Source organism: Temnothorax nylanderi, unplaced genomic scaffold, assembly GCF_030848795.1.
Source record: "Temnothorax nylanderi isolate EJ_2023f unplaced genomic scaffold, tnyl_v1.0 TNYL_tig0470_pilon, whole genome shotgun sequence".
Taxonomy (NCBI): Eukaryota; Metazoa; Arthropoda; class Insecta; order Hymenoptera; family Formicidae; genus Temnothorax; species Temnothorax nylanderi.
Window position 1 is genome coordinate 64,193 of NW_027249532.1, and position 27,924 is coordinate 92,116.

At 47.0% G+C, this 27,924-nt stretch overlaps 1 protein-coding gene across 1 annotated transcript in view; it reads left to right on the forward strand.

The window, feature by feature from the left end:
• Positions 1 to 27,924, forward strand: part of LOC139783121 (dynein axonemal heavy chain 12-like) — a 70,546-nt gene that overhangs the window by 11,933 nt on the left and 30,689 nt on the right. The window contains exon 2 of the mRNA XM_071722253.1: positions 10,361 to 10,526. Coding sequence (XP_071578354.1) covers positions 10,361 to 10,526 — 166 coding nt within the window. The remainder of the gene's footprint in view (positions 1 to 10,360; positions 10,527 to 27,924) is intronic.

The window sequence follows — 27,924 nt, forward strand, 5'->3', positions numbered from 1 at the left end:
CGACGGTACCGACTGCAACTGGTAAATGAAATCCGCGACCGCGTACAGAAAGACGGGGAACCGTATGTGAAATACGCGACACAGATGCTGACCCTCATGCGTAGGGCAGGGGGCTACTCGACCGAAGAGCAGGTCGAGCAGCTCTACGAGAACATGCACCCCGATTATCAAAACCGTATCTGGCGAAGCGACGTCCGCGGCCCCCGGGAACTGCAGCAACGAGCAGGCGAGTTCGAACGATTGCAGCAGAATCGCAAAAAGCGCACCGTCGCGAAGAGCACCGCCACCGACCCCCCGGTCACCGCCGCCGTGTACAGTCGAAGCGAGTGCTGCTGGCGTTGGAAGCAACGCGGCCACACGCGCTTCGACTGCCGACGCCCCGCCCGGAAGTTTTGCTCACAATGCGGCAAGGACGGCGTACTGACAAAAGATTGTCACCCGCCGCCGGGAAACGAAACCGGGACCGCGGAAACGCCGGCCGCCCCCCGGTCCTCCCCGTAAGATTCACGCCCCGGCCGCACCTAAAAACGCGCATCCGCGACCGCCCGTTAGAGGCCCTACTAGACACTGGCTCAGACATATCGTTCGTCAACGAGCACACCGCCCGGCTCGCGCAAACCCTCGGTTTCCCCGTAACGCCGGACAAAGGGCAAGTCCAGTTGGCCAACGGGCAACTAATAACGCTGCCCGGCCGCGTCCGATTGCCGATTCAGACCGCCGCGCCGGCAAGACCGTCTGGCACTCGTTCACGATTATGCCGAACCTGAAAAACGCGATGTTACTCGGGGTAGATTTTTGGGCCAAACTCGGCCACGCCATTCCCGCGCCGGCCACCGCGAGTCACCGCAGCCAGACACCCGCCACCGCGACGACCGAGGGCATCGCCCCGCGAACCCCGACCGAGGAGGAGAGGCTCCGAGCGTTCCTCGCAGAAGAACTCCCCCTCTTCGATCAGATAACCGGGCCAACCGACAAAACCGCCCACCACATCCGCGTCAAAACGAACCGCGAGCCGATTAAGCAGCGGTACCGACCGCGCAACCCGGCCATGCAGGCCATCATTAACGCCGAAGTCGAAAAAATGGAACGGGAGGGGGTGATCGAGCGCTCGAAAAGCGCATGGAGTTCCCCGGTCGTCGTGGTACGAAAAAAAGACGGGAGCCACCGATTTTGCATCGATTTTCGCCGGGTTAACGACGCGACCGAGACCGACGCCTACCCCCTCCCCCAAATCACCGCGACGCTCGACAAATTACGAGGAGCGAAATACCTGACTACGCTCGACCTTAAGAGCGGATACTGGCAGGTCCCCCTCACCCCGGCAAGCCGACCGATCACCGCATTCACCGTACCCGGGAAGGGGCTCTTCCACTTCAAAGTCATGCCCTTCGGTTTACACTCCGCCCCCGCGACGTTCCAACGGCTACTGGATACCGTGCTCGGGCCGGAACTCGAACCACACGTGTTTGTGTATCTCGACGATATCATTATAATCACGAAGACGTTCGAGGAACACCTCCGCATACTGCGCGAAGTTTTCCACCGCCTCCGCGCCGCGAACTTACGGCTCAACCCGGCCAAATGCAAATTCTGCGTAGACAGCCTACAATATCTCGGGCACATCGTCGACCGCGAAGGGATCCGTACCGACCCAGAGAAGGTCCGGGCAGTCGCCCAATGGCCTCGGCCGCAGACAGTTAAGCAAGTACGGCAATTCCTGGGCGTAGCGTCGTGGTACAGGCGCTTCATCCAAGATTTCGCGACAGTCGCCGCGCCGCTCACCGCGCTCACGCGAAAACACGCCCGCTGGAACTGGGGGGAAGAGGAAGATACCGCATTTGAGAAGCTAAAAGACACGCTGACATCCGCGCCGGTCCTCGCCTGCCCCGATTTTTCACGGCGATTTGTCCTGCAGACCGACGCCAGCACAACCGGCCTCGGGGCCGTGCTCACGCAGAATTTCCCAGAGGGGGAAAGAGTAATCGCGTACGCGAGTCGCACGTTAAACCAGGCCGAACGAAACTATAGCGCAACCGAGCTCGAATGCCTAGCGGTAATCTGGGGGATTCGCCGGATGCGCGAATACCTCGAGGGCTACCCCTTTACCGTCCTCACCGATCACCAGTCCCTGCGGTGGCTGCAAAAGTTAGACACCCCGACCGGCAGGCTGGGCCGATGGGCATTCGAGCTCCAACAGCACGACCTAGAGATCAAATACCGGAAAGGAGCCCTCAACCGGGTCGCGGACGCCTTGTCTCGGCAACCCACCACCGCCGCCGTCACGATACCGCCCCGCTGTTCGTGGTACCGCCGCATGCTACGGGTCGCGCAAGAAAACCCCCGGGACCACCCTGATTACGACATCCGAGACGGGAAACTATACCGACACGTACTACACGACCTAAACTTTAACGAAACCCCGCCCGAAAAGCAATGGAAGGCATGCGTGGCCAAAGAACAGCGCCCCGAAATCCTCCACCAGAACCACGACGCTCCCACCGCCGGACATCTCGGGATCGCAAAGACCATAGCGCGCATCGCCCGACTATACTACTGGCCCGGCATGTTCCGGGAAATCGCGAACTACGTCCGAAATTGCCCCCGGTGCCTAGGACACAAAGTCGCGCAAACCCGACCGGCGGGAACGCTGCACGCCACCGCCGTCACTCGCCCATGGCAGCAAGTCACGCTCGACTTAATCGGACCGCTGCCACGATCGAAACAGGGCCACACGTGGCTCCTGACGATGCAGGACCGCTTCTCTAAATGGCTAGAGATGCGGCCCCTGCGCCGCGCCACCGCTTCCGCCGTAACCACGCACATCGCCGAAGCGATTTTATTCCGCCACGGTTGCCCCGACACGATATTGTCAGACAACGGCACGCAACTCCGGTCCGGAAAACTCGAAAAAATGCTCGCCGCCCATAACGTTCGACATGTATACACGCCGGTCCACGCGCCGCATTGCAATCCGGTCGAGCGAACAAACCGGGTTGTAAAAACGATGATATCGCAGTATGTCGACCGAAATCACCGTAATTGGGATGAGCGCATCCCCGAATTGCAATTCGCCTATAATACGGCCCACCACGAGGCTACGGGTTATACCCCCGCATACCTCGTCTTCGGCCGCGAACCGGCCTCCCCACTCAATCGGGAGGCCGCCCCGAATACCGCAGCCGCCCCGCCAGACGAAACGCGACGTCACCTCGAGGAAGCCTACGAGCTTGTACGGATACATTTGGCGCGCGCTTTCCAGCGGCAGGAAAAGTATTACAACCTACGACGCCGTCAATGGGCACCGAAAGTCGGGGAGTGGGTGTGGAAACGCGAATACCCACTCTCCAACAAAGCCGCCGCGTTTAACGCGAAGCTCGCGCCAAAGTTCCGCGGGCCCCTCGAGGTGCGCCGGATAATATCGCCGGTAATCGTCGATCTACGCGACCGAAGCGGCAAATGGAGCCGCCACATACACGTGCAGGATTTAAAACCCGCGCCCGCCGCCCCCCCGCCCGCCGACAACGAGGAAAACAGCGACATCGACCACCAGGAGGATAGCGATACCGAGGACGACGATAACAACAATAACGGAGCAAACCCGGAGGATGACGACGACACCGAAACATAAGAGACATTGCCCCACTCCCGAAATAGGCAACAATTACCGGCAATAAATACCGATACCGAAAAAGAGTGCTCACAGACGAGCCATGGAGTCCAACCAGAGCGAGTCGAATACCGAGCGCGATATTCTCGCCGAGATCGAGAAGATCCTGGCAGAGCCGGTGGAATACGACCCGGTCTGCCCAGGATTCGGCACGACCTGGACAAGGCTATTTACCCCAGGCTCTGCCGCCGCCGCCGCCGCCATCGCCGCCGTCGCCAAGCCCGCAACCGCACCGCCGTCACGCAAAAACGTGCCGACGGTCGGCTGCGCGGTACAACGATCGGACGAGCAGCAACGACGGAAGCTGGAGTGGCTCACCACCCCGCCACCACCACTGACCCGGAAGAAGCCACGGGCCGCGACGCCCACGATTACCAGCATCGAGAAGACCAACCTCCGGCTTACCATCTTACCGGGGCGGCCAACGATCTCGCCGAGCGTTCCACCGGCACCGCTGCCAAAGCCAGCCACCACGCGACCCGACCAACCGGCGCCTCCGCCGCCACAACCAGCACCGGCCAACATACGACCCCTGCGGGCAGAAGGGTCTCGACCGCCACCTCCGATCCCGGTGGAAGTGGAACCCGGACATACCATCTGGGTACCCCACTTCCACGCCCACGTATCGCGCCAGCACAAGATGCGATCCAGGGGGAAACGCTGGCACATACGTTTTAATGCGACCGGCTCCGTCCGAACCATCCGCGAGATAAAGCCGAAGCCGTAGAGCGCCAAATTCGCGCTTTTTCAAGGAGGGGGGTGATGTAACGATGCACCCCCAAATATGCATCGTTCCGGCATAACATCCCGCCGAGACCGCTCGGCCGACCACCCGCAGGGCGAAGACAGGGCACGTGTGCCCACATTTTAAACGCTAGCATATAACGTTAGGAAGCCCGCGAACGGGCTTGCCGCGGCAACCGTCTCAACGCGCCGAACGGTGCCGACCGCAACCGAAGACCGCCGAACGCGATCGCGGCGTCGGGACGCCGTATTTTCCGACCGTCCCGCCGCACCATCCCGGCGCTCGCGATCGCCGTCGCTACCCCCGCCACGGCGGAACGCCGCCGCGCCGGGTATAAAAGACGAGCGTTTTTAACGCTAAATGCGATTTCCTGATCACCGCTCCGACCGACCGCACCGATCCTGAATTCCCGCATCTTTCTAGCAAGTCAGAACGAGGGTAGAGCGCCTCCGGCATTCTCTGTCTTCGCCGAGCGATTCTCGAGAGACGACAAGCTTTCTTCCACACCGCGCCCGCACGTCAGAACGAGGGTAGAGCGCCTCCGGCATTCTCTGTCTTCGCCGAGTGATTCTCGATCGACGGCCGGCTTTCTTCCACCGCACCCCCGCGAGTCAGAACGAAGGTAGAGCGCCCCCGGCATTCTCTGTCTTCGCCGAGCGATTCTCGTCAGACGACCGGCGCTCCTACACCCCGCGCCCGCTAGTCAGGACGAAGGTAGAGAGCCTCTGGCATACTCTATCTTCCCCGAGCGCTTCTCGGTACCCGACCGGCGTCCTTGCGCACGAAGTATCCGAACGGGGGCAGAGCGCTTCTCTGCCTCCACCGAACGCTTCTCCCCGGATACGCCTGCCACCGAACGCACCGAATTGCAGCAATCTCGCCGCCGTACCCGCGCCCGTACGCCCCGCGCCTTACCTCGCGCCACCCGTCACACGCCGATCGCCCGTCACGATCACCACCCGCGTGCACTCCCGCGCGCACCGCGTGCGCCCCGACTCTGCGTCCTGCGCTCACCGCGCCGTTGTGCATACCGCGACTGTTACACTGTGCGCTCAATCCGCTGTAAATATCGCGACCGTCCATTATATAATAAATTCTGTCACGTTAGTTGTTAACCACGATACACTTCATTTTGCCGAACCTCACCGCGCGTCCGTTCCTCCGCACCTCCTTCGAACCCAGCCCAGCCGCGAGCTAGATCCGCGTTTCGAACGAAGGTTGTTTTAAGAGAAACAATATTTCTGTCCACGATTGTACGATTATCCCCTTTCTGGTTAAACCATAATTTCATTGTATATAAAATATCCATACGATATCCATACGATATCGCGAGTGTATAATTAATATCTTGCGATATTTTTCGATCTGCCTCGGATATCCTGTGGACCGTCATCTAAGATGTCTGCAAGATCTAAATAGCCGGACACTTGTGCATCCACTGGATATCCACCGGATATCTGAGACCATTTTGGGATGTCCTACGATTATTGAGATATCCCAAAATGATGTCTGTAGGACGTCCCTCAGATAAAGTGTGCTGTGTGGGGCATTATATACAACTATATATGAAGTCATATATAGCCAGATATATTAATGTGACTAATCTTGTCCTATGTACAACCAGATATAGCACTATATCCCACACAGCACACTTTATCTGAGGGACGTCCTACAAACATCATTTTGGGATATCTCAATAACCGCAGGACATCCCAAAATGGTCTCAGATATCCGGTGGATATCCAGCAGATGCACAAATGTCCGGCTATTTAGTATCTTGCAGACGTCTTAGATGACGTCCACAGGATATCTGAGGCAGACCGAAAAATGTCGCAAGATATTAATTATATGGGCACTGCTACTTTTATATTTAAGCGGTTATCTACCTTATTGGATTGTGAATCGCAAAGGGGTAGAAAAGAAAGGTGACACATGTTTGCATTTTAAACAATTAACGTATATTTACATTAGATACAGGTGTGCGTAGGCGACTAGCGCCTAAGAAGATCTGTCAGGCGGCGTAGGAGGTCCCTTTATATACAGGTCGTGGTCGAATCTGAAATACGCGAAACGGTACAGACGATGCGGCGCCTAGCGACGTTGATGCGAAGTAGCCGCCGGTAATACAGGTACCGTAGAGTTATCGCGCGGGCGTGTACCATGAGTGTAGACCGCCACAATTATATAACACTCGCGATATTGTATGGATATTCTATGTACAATGAGCCGGAAATTATGGTTTAACCAGAAAGAGGATAATTGTACAATCGTGGACAGAAATATTGTTCCTCTTTTGTGATAAATTTCGGAATGCATTTGTCTTGTCCAATAAAATAATTCTCCCATTGGAAAATAAATTATAAAATTAAACAAACACATTCCAAAACGTATAACAAAAAAATTAACCTTTCTGTCTACGATGTACATGAAAAAATAAGTATATTTATACATTGCATATTAATTTGAATTGATATATTATGCTTTGCATAAGATATCTTAAAACTAAAAGATTAATAATCTTTATTCATTAAAAAAATAGTTTTTAAACAAAGTACCTCTAATTTTTGGGGAAAAAATACAACCAGTAAAAATAAAAATACATATAAACTACTTTAATTTTTGAAGATAAAAAAATTTAGTACACCGTACAAAAATAGAGGTACATATATAGTACTTTTAAATTTTAACATTTGTAAAATATAACTGTATTAACATATGTTAACGTGTTAGTACATATCTCTCATATAACACAATCTTTTAAGAGACTAAAAAAGAACTTAAAAAGCAAAAATGTTAAAAATGTATAAAATGTTTTAAAAAAAATAAAAGAATGTTGCTGATGGGTCACACTGTTTACTCATTGCCTGTGTTAAATGTCTTGTATGTCTTTCCTCAGCATGTCTTAACCAGTCAATTATAAACTTTTTGATTCCTTGTAGCGTTGCATCGTTATGCATCTGCATTGTAGTTGTTAAAAAAATAAAGTATATATATAAATAAATAAATAAATAAATAAATAAATATATATATTGTTACGCTCGCCGCGTCGCACTAGCACTCGCTCGCACTCACGCACTCGCACTCCCGAAACCCGCGGGAATAAAAGAAACACCGCGGTTTTAAGGAAACAAACAATCTCAATGTTTATTATCTCGATACAGAAAAGTGCGGACACACGTCCGAACAGTCCAGCAACTCCAGATAAAATCTGACCGTTTTTCAATTGATTCGCCGATCAATACATCCCGTCGTCAGGGAACGCGCTTCGGCTTGAAGCTACTCGCGAGCGAAGCAACGGGTGTCTCAGCGCGAAGGCGCAGTGCCGCAACAATATATATATATATATATATATATATATATATATGTAAATGCTATATATAAAAAAGTTTATAAGTTGATATTCAGATATACAAAACAGTTATCTCTCTTTAATGCAATTCTTTTATTTCCTTAGATTTATTTCTGACATAAGAATACGAATGTGATGATTTGGACGACGTATGCAAATATAATTTATATAGAGTCTATGCATTTAAAAACGATATATTGCCAAGTTTAGATTCTTCCGATTATCCTCGCACGCAGAGAGCTCCATTGGGCGCAGTCGATTTTGCAAAACGATTGTTTTATAGACATAAGATATACCTCGTTCTCGGTAATAATTTATTCAAATTTTTAAGTGTTATTTTTGTTAATTTTTTTTTGGAACAAAGGAATGAAAGCGTTAGGTAAATTAGTTCTTGAGTCACGCGCATTATTATTCAGATGTCAATGTAGCATGTTATATCGAACTAGAATCGAAGAAGAAAGTACGATTATTTTGCAGAGAAAAGAAAATCGATTTTCTCGTGAAATCTTTGAATCGCCCGATCATAGATCCATGATCGTCAATCTCGAAAATCGTCAGATTCCTAGAAAAAAGTAGAGATTAAAAGAGGACCGAATCGCGCGATCGAGCTGTTCAAACATATGCTTAACGAAAGATTTTACTGCGAAGAGTTCTTGACTAACAATAAGTCTTTTGCGAAATCTTTTTAAGCGTAAATTATTTATGCGCTTGCGAGATAGATCGGAACATTAAGAGGAATAACCTAATGAGAATTAAGAATATTTCTCAAATACGTGTGATATAATCTTGGACTGTCTGGTTCTATTGTCCGTTTTCTTTTTTTTTTTTTGCTGAATGGTGATAATAACGATGATCTAAAACAGAAAGCTCCCAAGATTTTCCAGGACGATCCGGTTGTCACGAGAGCTGTAGGATTAACAATTACAGAAATAGATGAAGATGATATGCCGCGAAACTCGTTAGCTGTACAAAATAATCTATAGATTTTGACAATTTTACCGTTTAGGAGGGTAATTCGTGAACTTAAATTTCAATATTTATAGATGTCTCGTTAGCAGTTAACTTACTTTAGCAGAAAAATTCTAAAATTTTTAGTAACAAGATTCTAAAACGACACTTCGTTAGAAATTGTGAAATGTTGTATTTTGCTACGATCAGTAAACTCGATATTATATTTGTGACGGTATCATTTTCAAAGAATTTCATTTATAATAAATCTCATTAATAACGACAATTGGTACGATTTTAAATTTTAGAGAAGTTTAAAAGACGCTTAGAAAAACTTTAAAGACAAGATAAATTTTTTCCATTTGAAAAAATTAAGACTTCTTTGAATAATTTCTACAGAGTTCTTTAAATTTTTATGTTGTCTAAATGCTGCATATTACCTTTATCCAATTGCGCCTGCAGTTATGCCGCCTTAGGGGCTGCGTTCCCTTATAAGGGGCAAAAGATAGTGGTTTTTGTGGCAGCGATGATTGTCATCCATAAAAAAGGGTTTTGATCGGTAAAGGGTTTTTCAAAACGATAATTGCCAAGGAAAATAAATAAATGTAAGCATGAAGTGTGCGCGACTGAACGAATATCATGTGTAATATATCCATTTTCGCTGCGGATAAAATGTACACGTACGCATAATCGTGAATCAACGAAGCAGCACAAGCGTCCTCGAGTCTAAAAAACCATTCGTTCGAAGGTCGTTGGCATTTCGTTCCTTAAGGAACACACACACACACACACACACACACACACACACACACACACACACACACACACACACACGCGCGCGCGCGCGCGCGCGCGACACTTAATTTTTAAAATAAAGTTTATTAAATAAAAGCCATTTTGTTTATATATATATATATAGATAACCAACCAATCCCATTTATATCCATTTTATACCTACTGGACGTATATTAGACATTTGGTGGATATCCATGCAGATATATCCACTAATATGTAATGGATATCCACTGGATATCCCTATGGATATTTAATGGATATAAATTAGATCTCGGGTGGCGGACATCTGGGTATTTAATGGATATCTATTAAATATCTCGTGGATATCATGGATATACATTGGGGATATTTAATAGATTTCTATTAAATATTATTGTCTATGTGGGAAACTGAGAGGTAACAACCTATTTTTTCAAGTTCTTTAGGTCACTCTTTTTATATGACGATAATTGAAGCAGCTCTAATTGAGGGTACTTGCGGCAAGATTTTGCTAGGCACACCGGCCGCGATGTATGACCTGATATGTAATCTTCCATTAAAATCGCATTTCGATAAAATAACAGATGAACGTATAAATCACGCGGCCGGATCCCGTACCACAACTTTATCTTATATATGATTGAATTTGGCGCAACATAAACTTCAATATAATTTTAAAAAATTTTCAAAATATTGAAAAACAATAATGAGTGATGGGGATAGTTAAAAAAAATAACTTTTGCCCCGATCGACGTTCTCACCGACGATCTTATTGGATAACAAGAGTCAGGCGGGCATATACTTGTAGAGTGGCACCTACGAGATTCCTACAAAATCGATTCTTTCTAATCTGCTTAATTGTATGTTTTATTTTCAGGGTATAGTATCTGATCTTTTCCCGGGATTAATTCTACCATCGCCGAGCTATGAAGTACTTCTCGCAGCTGTGAACGATGTCGCACAAAAACGAAATCTTCAGACGGTGAAAGTGTTCCTATTGAAAATTGTACAGACCTATGAAATGATGATGGTCCGACATGGATTTATGTTGGTGAGTGATGTACTTCATTACAATGAGATTTATATAAATAGATACTGTATAAATTAAGAAGGAAAATGCATTAAAAAATGACTAGAATATCAAATCTCTTTTTATTAAAAAAATAAATAAAAACAGATTTTTTAGTAGTTTTTTTTACTAAAAAGTGTGATCTACAAAATGATTTCTGGATATATCTTATTGTATCTAAAAAAAGTGTGTAAATATTAGAAACTTGCACATTGCTTCCTCCTGATTACAGATCGCTATCATTGCTCTTATTTTGTTTCGCTCACAAAGCTCTTCTTATGAGGAGGCTTGTATTTTATTCAATGCATAATTATTAGTATTTATTAGTTTGGTTTCCTCATAGAGGAAGCTTTATGAGCGAAATGAAATAGGAGCAATGGTAGCGATCTGTAATAAGAAAGAAGCAATGTGCAAGTTTCTAATTTGCACACTTTTTTTCCTTTTCTAAAAAGGGCATGTCATCGATACTCGAATCTATCGAATTATTGTTGTCGTTTTTCCGCGATGCCGATTGGTTCTCTCTCTGCGCTTACTTCATGAGTGGCTGTTATGGCATATTTTGACAGTTGTGTGTATCAAAAGGTTAATGGTGTAATAGTAACAGTATAATATTATTGTAACATGACTTTTTTAGAAAAGGAAAAAGCAGGACTTGGTTAGCGCAGCGAGTGAGAGGTGTATGCGTGTGCGAGCTGCGAGGAGGGAAGGAGAGAGTTGAGAGCAAGTTAGGAAGCGCGGTAGATGATAGAGCAATAAAAAGAGTAGGAAGAATCATTTAGGATAAAGATAGGGTAAACAGCAAGACTGGAAACATTAGGTTTACATAAAGGAGAGCGAAAAAGGACAGGTGTTTTGAAAGGAGGTTAGGTGAGCGGAGGCGAAGGCCTAGCACGGCGCTGGCGAACGTTCATAAAGGCAGAGATTTTGGTTCGTCGAGTATAAAGTAGGCAGCGACATCAGCCGGCAGCCAGAGATAAGTAATAGGTATTAGTATGTCCGAACAGACCGAGGGTAGAAAGAAGAGTGAGAAGGATGAGAGAAAGAGAGAGAAGGAGTTGAAGATGGATAGGGATAAAAGCTCGGATCTACCAGCCACAGAAGCGAGGGAAAAAGAAATTTACGCCACACCGATAGCAGTAAAGAAAGGAAAAGGCAGGCCCCCTAAAGAAGATTTAAAAGGGAGAGAGAGATCATCCTCAACTAGTATTTTAGAATATATGAGGGGCGATAAAAGTATAGACGGCGACTTAGCTAAGATAAAAAGGAAGAGAAAGGAGAAGGAGCAGATGATCACCGAGATCTTTAAGAGGAGTAATAAAGTAGATAGAACGCCTCCAGATATAGGAAAATTGAAAGATGGAGAAGGAGCGACAATAAAAAAGAAAGAAGAAAATGAGACGCAGTTTGCATTAGAGAAGAAAGAAGAGGACGGATTTGTTATTTCAATCCTGAGAGAAATTAGAGACGAGATGAGGAACCTGAGGGACGAGATAAGAGAGATGAGAGAGAGGATGAGCGTCTTAGAAGAGAGATGGAGAAAAAAAAAGAAAGGATAGAGGAAAGGATGGATAAGCTAGTAGGGAGACTATCGAAGATCGAACAAAGGAGTGAAAACATAACGGAAGAGGCGACCGGCGGCAAAATGGAGGAGATTGTGGGAAAGGTGTCGGAGATGGTTAGGAAGAGAGAAAGAAATATAAAGGAAAGGAAGGAAAAGAAAAATAATCTAGTGATCAGAGGATTACATAAAGAGGAAAACAAGAGCTTAATGGACACAGCGGAGACGTTTCTTGAGAGGGAGTTTGGTGCAAAAGCTCTAGAACACCGTGACCGCCGGGGCACGAAGCCCTCGGGGCACGCGCTCCGCCTAACCGAGTAAGTAAGGAAACGATGAAAGTAGTGGTATTTCACCGGCGATGTTGCCATCTCCTACTTATGCTACACCTCTCATGTCTCCTTACAGTGCCAGACTAGAGTCAAGCTCAACAGGGTCTTCTTTCCCCGCTAATTTTTCCAAGCCCGTTCCCTTGGCAGTGGTTTCGCTAGATAGTAGATAGGGACAGTGAAATATAACTTGCGCCTCTGGCGGAATTCCGCGCGCTGTGGTTCCTAGAGTTACTCTATTACCCACTGATGAAGGGAGATACGAGCTTTGTACTGCTCCAGTTCCGCCACTTGCGAAGAAAAACGCTGCGCATTGATCTTGCGTCACAGTGGACTCGGAAAAACCCCCCGTTCTCCTCCCGTATCAGACTAACAAGGGAACGGTCGGAAGTGTCCCTACCCGATTTGGATGCGCTTTGGATATGTTGTTGAGCATAAAAAAAAAACAGACTCGTATTTTTTTTTTGCGGCGTATCTCGACGTTTAGGGGTTGAAAAAACCCCTAAAAAATAACGACCGATTTGAATGCGCTTTGGATATGTTGTCGAGCATCAAAAAACATTAGACACGGGTTTTTTTTTGCTGCTTATCTCGACGTTTAGGGGTTGAAACAACCCCTAAAAAATAACGACCGATTTGGATGCGCTTTGGATATGTTGTCGAGCATCAAAAAACATTAGACACGGGTTTTTTTTTGCTGGTTATCTCGACGTTTAGGGGTTGAAACAACCCTTAAAAAATAACGGATTTTATAGTTTTTAGCGAATATCTTCGAAAATATAAGGCGTATGAAAAAAAGTTTGGTACAAAAGGTTTATGGCTTTTTGTGCTCTTTACAATGGCGTAATCAGATTTTTCAAATTTGTCACATTTTTTAATTTAACCCCACTCCCACCTATTATTTTTGCCAAATATAACAATTTTTCCAACGCAAATTTAAGAGCGTCAAATGCCAAATACATCCATGTGTATTTTTATTATGATACCATTATTAGATTTTTGGCAAGACGAGATGATATGTGGTATAGGCGTCGCGCTGTAGGTAAGTGTTGCGTTATTTCTGTTCAGTTGCGCCGTACGCTTAAAAATTTCCATTACTATATACTACGACATAATATGCGATGAAAGTCCAAGCAGAGAAAAAGATATCACGTCATCCGAAGTTCAAATGGCGCGTGCGCAAAACAGTGTTATAAATACGCGTCGAAGTAAATTGTTGTGAGCGCACAACGGTATAATTATTCATTAATGTGATCTTACAATTCGGCGGTATTTATAATGTCGGAGTCGACATTCCGTTGCTAGTCTAGGACTCTCGAAATAGCGTTAACCTCTCGCTGTCAGTGCCTTGCGCTGGCCTTTGCATCAGCGCTTTCGGTCATCCCGGAGTTGAAATGGAAATTTTTAAGCGTACGGCGCAACTGAACAGAAATAACGCAACTCCTACCTACAGGGCGACGCCTATACCACATATCATCTCGTCTTGCCAAAAATCTAATAATGGTATCATAATAAAAATACATATGGATGTATTTGGCATTTGACGCTCTTAAATTTGCGTTGGAAAAATTGTTATATTTGGCAAAAATAATAAGTGGGAGTGGGGTTAAATTAAAAAATGTGACAAATTTGAAAAATCTGATTACGCCATTGTAAAGAGTACAAAAAGCCATAAACCTTTTGTACCAAACTTTTTTTCATACGCCTTATATTTTCGAAGATATTCGCTAAAAACTATAAAATCCGTTATTTTTTAGGGGTTGTTTCAACCCCTAAACGTCGAGATAACCAGCAAAAAAAACCCGTGTCTAATGTTTTTTGATGCTCGACAACATATCCAAAGCGCATCCAAATCGGTCGTTATTTTTTAGGGGTTGTTTCAACCCCTAAACGTCGAGATAAGCAGCAAAAAAAAACCCGTGTCTAATGTTTTTTGATGCTCGACAACATATCCAAAGCGCATCCAAATCGGTCGTTATTTTTTAGAGGTTTTTTCAACCCCTAAACGTCGAGATACGCCGCAAAAAAAAATACAAGTCTGTTTTTTTTTTATGCTCAACAACATATCCAAAGCGCATCCAAATCGGGTAGGGACACTTCCGACCGTTCCCTTGTAAGTCTTGTACGAGAGTCATCGAACGAGGTAGACCGTCCCCCATAGTGAGGGAGGTGACCCACTTGGCCGTCATGACGATAGGCGCAACCGCAATTGCATCCTCCGCCCGACGTTTCCAGCGAGGACCACGAGGAGGTGGGGTCACCAGCACCGCTCGGTCTCTTACGGGGACTGCTGTCGGCAAATGACGGCCAACAAGCCAGGGGCTCCCCCGCCCGTCGACCGCCACGACCGGACGCAGTCAGTTTGGCGTGTTACCGCCCATGTAGAATCCTACCGCCGAGGCAGCACCCGTGAAGATCCACACGGACCTCTCGCATTCATCCACTCGCTCAGTTTCACACTCGATCTCGTGAAGGATTAATCGTCTTGGGATCTCTCCTTTCTTTTAAGTACTTCCATGGAAAATTTTGCAAATGTCTCGAAATTTTCTTCACTCAAAAGTGCAGTTTACTCGCAGGGCCAGCGCGAGTGCTTACTCATGTGAGCCCGAAGCGACCCTCTGGTGTCCTCATAGTTAGGACACGTAAAAATGATATGCTGAACTGTGTCTGGAGAGCCACATTTACAGTTTGGTGTGTCAGTCAGCTTGAAATACTGCAGTTTAAAATTGAAATTTCCATGTCCTGTCAGCATCTGTACGACATAATAATTAAAAGAGAACCAACCAGCAAGTAGTCTGCCCGATATCCCCTGCATGAACTCATATGTCAACCGAGCCTTTGTGGATGTATCCCATCTGTGTTGCCATAATGACACTGTCCGTTGCTTAATTTTACCAAACACCTCTTCCGCGTCAATATCCATACTACAATTTAAGTTTAGATCGCCATGACTAATTTATCCCCTATTTTTTAGTTTATAGACTGCTATCCTTTCGGCCAGAAGGAGATCGATCGGAGGACAGCCGGTTAAAACGGTTAGCGCGTCACCTGAGACCGTTCTGTAAGCTTTAGTTACATAAATTAGCGCTTGTCGCTGCGCAGAGAGCAATTTCCTTCTGTGCTGAGCATTTAGTTTATCTGCCCATCCTGCAGCGGCGTAGGTGACTATTGGGACAAATACGCCTTTGTAAATAACCAAAAATTCTTTATATCTGATACCCCAGTTTGCCTTAGCAACCCGGCTTAGTTTGTAGAATAACTTCTTGCTCTTTGAACAGACGGAGGAGACATGGGGCCCTATGTTTAATCTCGGACCAAAGTGGACTCCTAAATACCTGGCTTTTTCCGAGAAACTCAGACTGCGGCCGTTTATCTTAACCGTAGGAGGTCTTCGCACATCCAAAAATCCCTTTACCAAGATCATTTTCGTCTTTGTCGGCGAGAGTTGCAATTTTCGCTTTAAACACCACTCTACTATCCTATTAACTACATCTTGTGCTTTTTGCTGTAGGTCCAATCTGGAGTGCCCTTTAATTATAACAATCAAATCGTCAGCATATGCTATTGGCTCAAAGCCTCAAATACGAATGAGATTAATCAAATCGTCAAATATGAGGTTCCAAAGATAAGGTCCAAGTACTGACCCCTGCGGGCATCCTTTCGTGACATGCTTGCGTACCTCCCCGGCACGTTCGACAATTTTGACGAGTCTCTTATATAGGTAGTTTCGTATCAGTAAATACATATTTCGCGGACAATTTCGCTTTTTGAGATTGTCCAGAACCAAAGGCCACCAAACATTATCAAATGCCCCAGAAATATCAAACAGAATTGCAAGTACATATTTTTCCGTTGCTTCCTCTGATAATTCTCTTAACTTTACTATAGCATCTTCAGTGCTTTTCCCTGTTTTGAAACCGTACTGCCTTCCAGAGCAAAGTTCCGGATGATTAAATATATCATTCAGTCTTCCAACCACAACTCTCTCCAGGATCTTACTCATGACTGGCAAAAGACAGGTCTATATGATTTGACGGATTGAGGATCCTTATCCTGTCCCTTGAGGAGAACACGAACGACGCCCTGCTTCCATCTTTCGGGAAACACACCGAGCTCGAGACATTTATTGAAAATATTTGTAATGGAATTTCCCACAACCTCTACAGCTCTCTTAGCCACTTCCGGATCAATGTTGTCTATCCCCGGAGCCTTCCAATTCTTTGTTTTCCCTGCAGCTGAAAATATTTCATCGTATGTAAAAGGCGGATCATCTTCAGTGGCCGGAGGCGTCATTGCGGAAAGTCTTATTTGTTGTTGCCATTCACTATCAGTATGACTATCATCATCGGGGACTAATGCCTGCAGGAGAAACTCTCGCGAACTCCTCCAGCCCTCTGTCGATGACCCCCCTTGTTCAATTGTGTTGATTGCACTCTCCACCTTAATCTTATCCGTTTGCAATTTATATATTAGGCCCCAAGGGTCATCTCTTGCAGTTTTTGTTACGAAATCCTTCCAGCTGACCTGCTTGGCCTTAAAAATGCGATTGTGGTACTCTCTTCTGACCTCTCGGTAAGCTTCCCGAAGCCTGACTCTTACAGTTTCCATTCTACATTTTTGAAACTTTTTTCTGGCTCCATTTACTTTCCTGCGAAACAACGTCAGCTCGTGCGTCCACCAGGGAACAGACCTGACATAGTATCTCTTTTTCGGCATAGCGGCATTACACGCATCAACGATACTCCTTTCTAACGCAAGAACCGCATCATCCACTGACTCCCCTTCCAGGTCGAGAGCCCTGGTCCGTGCACTTTTCATTAATACTTTATCAAAAAGGTCCCAGTCCGCTTTTGCAATGTGAAACCGAGGCGTTTCTCGCGAAGTTATAGCTGGCGCGCCCATTACTAGTTCAAACGTGATCATATTATGGTCGCCGCTAGCCAACCAATCATCTCTGACTCGCCAATTTTTTATACACCGTACACATCCCATAGTGGCGAGTGTAACGTCTATATTAGAACTGCCGTGAATGTTCTGAAAAGTAGGAGGTTGATTTGCCTCGTTAAGTATTGCTAAGTTGTGCTGTAGAACAAAATTCTCCAGTTCTTCACCTTTGGAATCTAGACATTCGCTATTCCAGAGCGGAGAGTTGGCGTTTGCATCCATCCCGATAATCACCTTTTTGCCCCGCAGGGCGACGATTATCTCACTGAGATGATTAATGTATGGTTCGATGCTGTCACGGAACTGGCAATACACGCTTACCAAATACACCTCGTCAATAGCTGTACTAATCTGTATACACGTGAAATGAGTATTACAAAACTGTTTAAGTTTTGTTATCGTGAGTCCTGCATTTCCAACAACGATTCCCGCCTGTATCTTTTCTATATTGGTCCACGGCACTCGACCACAGTCCTCCACAGTTTTCACTCTAAGACCAAAACCACGTATTTTCTGCTCGTAGCAGTACGGCTCTTGCAAAAGTAGGAGATCGATATGCTTTTCAGCTATCAGGCTTCTGACTTCGTCAGCTACAATTTTGGACCCGGCTGTGTTTATCTGTCCGACCCTAAGCGAGACTCGCTCTCTGTCATGGTTGGAGTTATTCGCCATAATCTATTTTATTAATGTGCTGTTCCAAGGCCATTTTGTACACCGGACAGCTCCTTGCCCTGGAAGAATGCTCATACGGCTTCTTAATACGTTTACAATGCACGCAAATCTCCTTCTTGTCTTTGTCCGGACAATCTCTGAAGCCATGACCGTCTTCGCCACAGTGCCCGCAGGTGTCGCACAACGCCTTACAATGCTTAGCAACGTGGCCAAAAGATTGACACCTATAGCATCTTGTGATACTTATATAATCCTGTATGTTGCAGGATCTCCAGCCGACAAAGACACGACCCCTGGAAACCAGGTGTCTTCTTAGGCTAGGTTCGACCTCGGCTACCCAATTTACCACGTCCTTCTCTTTATTTCCAGTTTTAAAGACCAGCTTGAATTCCCTATCGAACTTTGCCTTTTCCATAAGGTGTGCGTTTTGCATGTGTATAGCCTCGGCTAGTGAACCTTCATCAAAGTCTCTCGGAACATCATAGACAATTATTCTGGGTGACTTCTTATCGGGTATGCCAGCCTTTAGTCCTGCCTCCTTCAGCTTTTTACTTTCGAGAATAAATTTACGGTCCCCTTTGGTCTCGGTTTCTATGAGTACGTCATTGTTCCTTATTTTTCTCAAATTTCTAATTTTTAATCTTTCCGTTACAGGCTTGAAGCTACTCATGATTTTCTCCTTCGTCTGATAACTGCTAGTCACCGACGTACCCTCCGCAGGAAAGACAGTGATCACATTTCTCGGGCTCCTCACCGCGCTTTGAGGAACACTTTGCGACTTGACTTTGACTTTTTCAGCATACGTAAGTTTCGGGGCAACGCATGTTGCGCATACCTTTTTTACTTCCTCCAGAGTTACTAATACGCTTTTTTCCGTTTCTCTAATGACTCGTCTGGAATATGCAATTTGTGATTTTAAAGTATCATTTTCCCCTCTCAGCGCGGAGAAGGCCGCCGATAGTGCGGTCAACTGCTTAAGAATGAACTCTGTCTGTTTATTAGTCATTTGATTATCCGGATTCACACAGAAGGAGATGATCTCTTTCTCTACAGTCGGAAACACTTCATATGTACCTTTCGCACCTCTAGTGCCAATTGAGCTCATACTAAACGTCGATCCGCATCTTGAGATACTGGTATCGGTATCCTCCGATTGATCTCCCTCGCCCGCACTCAAAGTGGGGAGACCACGCGGGGTTCCTCTCTCCTTTCTACCTCTTTTCTTACTCCTCCCACCGTCAGACGTATCTTGCGTGAGCCACGCGGTCAGTTCCCCCCTAGCTTTTCGCTTTGGCTGTCTCTCTGCTTCTAAGTCCATGTCTGAATTGTTATTGTTATGTTGTTTATTAGTGTTCATAATAGTGTAATGTATAAGTGTGAACGACCGTTCGGCCATCATGGCAGCCCATAGCACATCATAGGCATCTGTCCCCGCCGATTTTTGGCCCTAGTTAAGTGCATGAAAGCTGAGAAGCAGCTTGTCAGGCGATCACCCCTATTCATGCAACGTGACTCTATAAAAATGTTATGTTTATTGATGCTAAAGGTTTAACGTCGCCCCTACTAAATGAGCACGTATGCTCCGAAAACACCGCCCACTCAAAGTTCGGGCTAGACGTTGCTAGGGTATTTTCCCCCTAGCAGGATATGAGGAAATAGTGATCAGCTAATCCTCCACTCATGCGCCCGGGAGGGCCGACTTCAACTCCCGAATAGGCTCCGCCCAGACACGGACAGCGGTTCTTCCACATTAAACATGCGGTTTCACATGGACTTTACTGGCAATAGGCCAGACCTTACCATTTATTACGCCGCAGAGGTCAGGTACTAACATATCCGCATTCTACGTTCGTGGAGCTACTACTCCCCACTTGGTTAGTCTTCGGGAAATATCCATCGGCACCCGGCCGCATCTCTCGCACTTGACATTCACGCACACACCTAGGTCGCCATACCACCAACTTGGTTACTGCAGCGCGCATACCGGTCGGACGGCGCCGGACCCAGAGCAAGCTCTATAGGACCAGGCCGCACCGAACCAAAGCAACACCTTACACAGCGTTCCAGCGAGACCTCGAGGAGGAGGGTTGGTATGACTTGACCGGGAGAGGCTATGTATTCGCATCACCAGCCCAAGTAACCTTCTCTGACCCCAGGTCCAAAGAGACTCGTATGAGAATCAAGGGCCTGAGAGAGCCTGACTCCCTTAAGAGAGGTATCTCCCTACCAGAGGGCCTAAATCTCCCCTAAGAGAGTCATAGTTACTCCCGCCAGTAGATAGGGACAGTGGGAATCTCGTTAATCCATTCATGCGCGTCACTAATTAGATGACAAGGCATTTGGCTATTTGTTTCGTTAAAGGCAAAACGACTGCAATATGGACAGTCATTTCAAACCTGCAACGATATTGCAAGGTGGTTTGCTGTTGGTGTTGCAGCGGACACCCTGGAAGTGCTTGAAAGGAGCTGTCTAGCAGCTCTCACTCTACTACTCATGCACACACACATTCTTACTACTCGTCCGCTGATGCGGAGGCACCCAACTCTACGTGCCATTCCGATGTGCACCACTAATCGCGGTAACGTTCCGCCCCGGCATATAACGGGTTGTTATGCCGTTAAATCGTTTCCAATTTAGCCATGAGCCCCAGAGGACCCGAGTCGTAAGCGTACGCAGCTGGGCAGGTGTTAGGCCCAAACTACGCAGTTCACCCCCGCTCCTAGGGCTCCAGACACCTCGCCATGAGATCGTAATGGCGGTGAAACGGACATTATTACGCGGCACTCCTGTGCGTTCCGCCACCTGGTCCACCAGATCATCACAAGATCGGTACTTCTCCACCTTGCGGTCATGCGACACCTCCAACGCAGTTTCACTGGATACTACCTGCGCGTCAACGACCACTGCCTCATCACCCTTAACAATGGTCAGGTCGGGCCGCCTCAGGCCGGCAGAGGTCGAATAGGCTAACTCCGCATTGACATGCCATCCTTTCTGCTGTAGGAAGCCACCTACTCGACGGCAAAGGTCGTTATGCCGTAGGATTCTCCCTCCGTGCGTTCTGAAGCAACGCTGAACGCAGTGAGCCGGCGTCTCGACATCGGGACAACCAGCACGACAACGAACCTCGCGCCCATCACGACCTCGGAAGACTCTCGCTCTAGACGGAATACAGTTGGCCCGTATGTGATGATAGTGCACGTAGTCGGCTCCGGGAATGAGGTCGGCCCGGGGGCGGGCCGACACCCAGTGGGAGCTCAGTTTCGATGTTTCCACCTCCCTGAGCCCGTTCCCGTCGCACGACTCGCGCAACCAGGCAGCACACTGTTGTCTGAGCTCAGCGGTCGTTTGCACCCTATTACCCCGGATGCGCATCTGGTTCTCACACCAGACCAGCCGCCTAGCCACAAAAGTGGTTTTGGCAACGGCGCGCGCCGCGGGCAGAGTACTGCGACACAACCGCTGCAGTCGGTCGAACTTCAGAATAGGGATTAAAGTTTTGAGTAGAGGCACACCAAGCCCGCCACTTTGTATCGGCGCATGAAAATATCCAGCAGGAACATCATGGGGAAAACGTAACCACCGTCTAATGGCTTTGCGCACCAAAATATCAACACCCCTCAACGTTTTGGCCGTGACTGTTCCCACTATCCAACGGTGATAATACCGTGGTAGAAGAAAGTCACGCAAGAGCCTCAGCCGCTGTTGCGGCTTCAGAGGCGCTTTCGTAAGTTGCTCGATGGATTGAGCTAGGGGTGGATCATTGGCATATTCCCTAGCACCTTCGTACATGCAGCCCAGGTACGCCCAGATATCGACAGGGGATCTTTGTGGGATCACCACTCCCCCCACGGTGAAGTACGGTGTTGTGTCAATTTTCACCTTTTTGTCTCTACCGGACGCCACCATGGACAGCACTCCTGTTTTCTTAGCGTTGATAATTAGTCCATTCCGCGCAAAGGCAGCCTGAAGCCGTGTCAGGTTCTCCTGCAGACCAGACCTGGTGGAGGCAAGGAGCACAATGTCGTCTGCGTAGCCCAAGGCGCTGATCAGCTCATCCCCCATCTGATAGCCAACATCCTCCAAGAGAATAGCTAGTGCTCTATCCACGACCAGATTGAACAGTAGCGGCGATAACGGATCACCCTGTCTTACGCCACGGCCGATCTTGACGGCCGACACTCCACTGGTGCTGGATCCTAACACCGTTTGCGCATCCGAATAGACAGCCCTGATATACTCTTTAAACTCCCAAGGGAGGTCCAGTTCTTCGAGAGTCTTATGTATAGCTGGGTGCGAGACCGTGTCAAATGCCTTCGACAGGTCAATGCACGCCAGATGTAACGTTCGACACCGCCTCCGGACATCGCCGAGCACGGCCGACAGGACTGTGACGTTCTCACACACCCCATCGACCGGCCGGAAACCCCTTTGGCGAGTGTCGAACACGTCCAGGGCCGCTAATCGCTTAGCGAGAATTTTGTGGAAGTGTCTTATCACAACTGATCTTATGCTGAGAAGTCTGTAGTCCGCCGGTGCTGGCCGGTCGGACGCCCCCCCTTCTCCAGGAATACAGTTTTTGTTGTGGCGATCGACGAAGGTACCGTTCTTGCCAGGAGCAGCAGATTGAACAGAAGCGCACGAAGAGCAAGGGGAACGGCGTTCCACATCCTCGGCGTAATCTGGTCCAATCCGGGCGCTGTACCAGTCTTGATCGAAATCCTTCGAACCTCCACAGGTTTTATAGGATCCCAGAGCGAGGCCTTATCCGCCACCCGAGCTGGGCTAGTGGCGGCGCCCTCACCTAGGCCCTCGAGATGAATACCTCTGGCTGTCGGTGGACGGCTCCGGCTAGTACACGCTACCTGCCCCGCTTCCCCGTACGACTCGCGCAGGGCCGTCATGTCTCCATCCGCGCCACTGGAAGCCACCATAACGGGACGCCAGTACTCATCGAATTCGACAGCGGACGGCCGCTCACGTACCGAGCCGCCTCCGAGGACACGCGATAGGCAGGCCTTTGGGCTCTTCTTATAGAGAGACTGCACATGTGCATATTCTCTCTTTCTTTCCTGCTTCCTACTCTTTTTTGTGTTAGAATAATAATAGGTAGTCGTGCTCCTGCATGCGCCTAGACAACAGCGTTTAAAGCATTGCCCTAAAATGCAAAAAGCAAGCGCGCGCCTGCGCCTCTCCAGCGCCCTACGCGCGGCCCGCGCCTCTGGGCGCCGCGCGCGCCCGTTCTTCATAAGTTCAAAGAAGACAAATCGCGAAATATCAGGGAGGGAAAAAACACTGAAAGGGTGGGCGTCCATCCGGACGAGACATAGGGCATAATTAGGATCGAACTTCACAGGTAAGTTTGTTCAATCTAACAATTATGCCCAATTGTCTCGTCCGGATGGAATAATTATGTAGTTATTCAAAGAGTCGCAATTTGTTAGCCAAATATTGAAACATAACAAGAATATTATTCACATTCTAATGTTGATGACGTAAGATGGGCAACGCATAAATATATAAAAAATAATTAGTAAGCCTGTTACATTAGGATGCCGTAACCCAGCGAGAAATGACGTGTCTATAGACGTCGGTTAGATGTCGAAACGACATTAGCATTCTGGCTGGGAAGTAACAATTGTGTTTTTTTTTTTTTTTTTTTTTTTTTTTTATTTTTGCGCGAGAGGATATAGAATAAACCATTGTGATAGAAAGACCGCGGTACTGAAGTCCTCTGGGTTAATGGTAGGCCTATACAAATCTAATTCCATTTTATTTTGAGAGGACTGCGCTGCTTCCCCGAGGCGCGCTGTGGAGGGCGCACAGCTGACGGCGGGAAGATCAGGCCCAGCTATCTCTCGATAGCCTGGACGTCGACCACCCCCGTCAGTAGAGCATCTCTCGCCGTGCCCACGAGAGTATCAGCCCGGTAGCTGCGGAACGCTGAGCTCTGCTCTATGAGCTGATTAATATTGTCCCGCAGCCTCTGAGATCTATGCTCAGGGGAAGGCTGATGTACGCTAGGGGCCTCAATGTCAGACTCCATGGTCGCAGGGACGGTAGCAGCTCCTGTCATCGCCGCGCCGCCCCTATCGCCCTCATCGATGCCACCCGCATTACGCGATTGCAACTCTTGGCAGAAGACTCTAACCATCTCGCGATAAGCCTCTTGACGACGCTTACCCTTGACAGCTTCAAGACTCCTATGGGGGAACCTCTCCTGCAGATATAGGTTCATGAAGAGTTCCCCGGCTAAGGTGGCTGAAGCCTCAGCGCGAGCCATGAGCCTGACCTCCTCCACAGACCAACGTGCTTTCGCGCGCTCGACATCCACAGCGCTGTTGGCCACCAATGGGTGGGCCTTAGTAACATGCAAACTTAGACCACGCACGGTCCGGAACTCCCTTGGGCAAAACTCACAGCCAAATTCTTCTGTCCCTTCTGTGTATTCGGACCTGATTCTACCTCTAAGAGTACGCGACGGGCCAGCTACGACCCCCCCCCCCCGTCAGGCACCTCCGCACCAACGGCACTATCACTAGCGCATCTTGCACGCAGTTCCCGGGCCATCCGAGAACCCGGGGGTATATCATTCATTTCTTTGTATTCCATAAATTTACTGCGTGTTGGGGAGCAAACGGATTGACAACCGAGAGCTCCCCAGATAACCGTGCCCTTTCTTGGCCCCACAACTCACCATGGACATCGGTACTTGGGCCTATATCGCTACAGGCCCTTTGGGGCGCACCTAGGTCACCATACCACCAACTTGGTTACTGCAGCGCGCATATCGGACGGCGTCAAGCTCGGAGCAACGCCCGGCGACGACCGAACCGAAGCAGCACCTTACACAGCGTTCCAGCGAGACCTCGAAGAGGAGGGTTGGTATGACTTGACCGGGAGAGGCTTAAGAGAGTCATAGTTACTCCCGCCGTTTACCCGCGCTTGCTTGAATTTCTTCACGTTGACATTCAGAGCACTGGGCAGAAAGTAGATGTAGCAGTAAAGAAGATGCGGTCAACAGGCAGAGAAGGAAGAGAGATAGTAATAGTTGAAATGGACTGCTGGGAATCGAAGGATAGTATCATGAAGGAGAAGAAGAAGCTGGGAAGTAAGAGAATTTTCATTGATCACGACCTGAACTTTGAGGACAGAGAAGTGCAAAGACGGATAAAAGAACGGGCATGGAAATTAAAAACAGAAGGAAAATGGGTGAAAATAGGTTATAGGAAGCTAGAGGTACAAGGTAGGAAGTATGTATGGAGCGAGGAAGAAAATAAGCTAATAGAAAAGAAAAATTTATAAAGGAAAGCCAAACAGTGGAGGCGTGTAGAGATGGGGTGGTGGCGGTCGTAGGTAACGTGGATAATGTAAGTAATGAGGAAGAGAGAGAAAGGGAGAGAGATAACCGTCGTAAGGGAAGAGGAAAGATTGAAATACTTTTCTGGAATGTGGCAGGATTAGTAAACAAAGATAGAGATTTCTGGAAATATATTAGGGAATTCGATTTTGTAAGTTTAAGCGAAACATGGGTAGACGCAGAAAAATGGGATAATATTAAAAGTTTATTGCCGAACACACACGAATGGGTGTGCAGTCATGCGAAGAAAATAAAAAAGAAAGGCAGAGCGATAGGAGATTTTGTATTGGGAAGAAGAAAGAGTTGGGGGGAATTAGGATCAACAATGATTAAAAATGAGGAAGAAGGTTTAATACTGTCGGAAATTTTGGCGGACGGTGAAACAATTAACATTATTTCGGTCTACAATAAGGATAATTGGAGTAGGGTGGAGGAGACAACAGAGAGATGGTTAGGAAAGAAGGATAGAGAGCATATCATAATAGGAGGAGATTTTAATATAAGAACAGGGGAATTGGGAGGGGGAGAAGAAGAGAAAGGTAACGTAGAGAGGAGAAGTAAAGACAAAATAATAGGAACAGGGGGTAGGAACTTAATAGATTTTATACAGAGTAAAGGATGGTACTTACTAAACGGCACAACGAACGGCGACGGGAACGGCAAATATACTTTTGTAGGAGCGAGAGGAAATACTGTGATAGACTATATGATAGTTTGCGAGAGAATGTATCATAGAATAGACAAATTTGAGGTAGGTGCAAGGGTGGACTCAGACCACATGCCTGTCTGTGTGACAATTGAGGATAAAGAAAGGAAAGAGGGAGGAGAAGAGGTGACTAACGTAGACGGCGTAAAGTCAACAGAAGGAAGATGGAGGATCCGTTGGGATAAGGAGGCAATAAGGAGATATAAGGAGAAAACGAACAAAAATATATTTGTTGAGACACAGCAAGAAGAAACTATAGAGGAAAAATGGACAAATCTTAAAAAGATGGTACATGAGGCTATGGTAAAGAAAAGGGTAAATACGACGAGGAGAGAGATGGGCCACAAAGATTGGTGGGACAAGGAATGTACAAGAAAGAAAAGGAGCGTGAAAAGACTTTATAAGAAATGGAGAGTGGGAAAACTAGATAGAGGAAGATATCTAGAAGAAAGAAGAAACCTGAAGATCCTACTCGAACAGAAGAGGCAGGAGAAGAGGGTAATGGAAGAAGAAGAACTAAAGAATATAAAGAACGGAGCTGAAGTATGGAAATTTATAAACAAAAAAAGAAGGAAAAAGGTAAGGAAAATAAATAACATCGGAGGAAATGAGTGGACAAATTATTTCAAGGAGTTATTGGAATATACGGATAAGGAGAAAATACAACTGAACAGAAAAGGAATAAGTGAAGAAAGAGAAGAAGCCAAACAGCCAAAACTACAGTTGAACGAGGAAGAAATAGAAAAGGCTATCAGAAGAATGAAGAGAAATAAGGCCACAGGTATCGATGGAATACCAATGGAAGCCTGGATGTATGGAGGCGACTCAGTTAAGAGGAAGTTGGTGGACCTGCTGAAACACATCTGGAGAGAAGGAAGCTACCTGGAGACTGGAAAACGTCAATCATAATCCCGTTACACAAAAGGGGAGATGAGGAAAAGGTAGAAACCTACAGAGGAATTTCGCTTCTGTGCTCTACGTATAAGATATATGCGGAGGTCCTCAGATGCCGTCTGGAGAGGGAGGTGGATCTAAAGGATCTGCTTCCAGGCGGGGTTCAGAGGTGGGAGGGCAACGGTGGATAACATCTTTGTCCTGGATCACCTGGTCCAAAGAGAAGATAAGGAGGGAAAGAAAGACAAATTGTATGCCTTATTCGTAGACCTAAAAGCGGCATTTGATAAGGTGGAAAGAGAGCAATTATGGAAGATCTTGAGGGAGAAGGAAATAGATGAAGAACTTATAAGGAGAATAGAAGCAATATATGATGTGACTGAAGTTGCAGTAAGAACAAAAGAGGGCCTGACGGAGAAATTCAGGATAACAAAAGGAATCAGACAGGGTTGTGTAATGAGTCCACTCCTATTTAATTTGTATATAGCGGACATTAGAAAAGAGCTAGAGGAAAGAAAGATAGGAAGTGTAAAGCTAGGAAACAATAGAGTATGGTCGCTAGAATATGCGGACGATATGGTGTTCGTAGCAAAGAATAGAACAGCAATGTTAGACATGATGGACACAATAAAGAGGTTTCTAAAACGGAGAAAAATGATATTATGTACCAATAAAACAAAGATGTTAGTGTTTAACAAAGAAAGTAGGGAGAAGAAAGAGAAATGGAAATGGGGAGAAAAGGAGATAGAAGAGGTTAGGACTTTTAAATATTTAGGTTTTGTGTTTAATAATAGAGGGAATTGCAAAGATCACATTAAGGAATTAGCTAGGAAAGGTAGGATTGCGGTAAATAGGACGTGGGGTCTAGGAGAATGGATCTGTAAAGATGATTTCATAAGGAGAGGGAGTTTG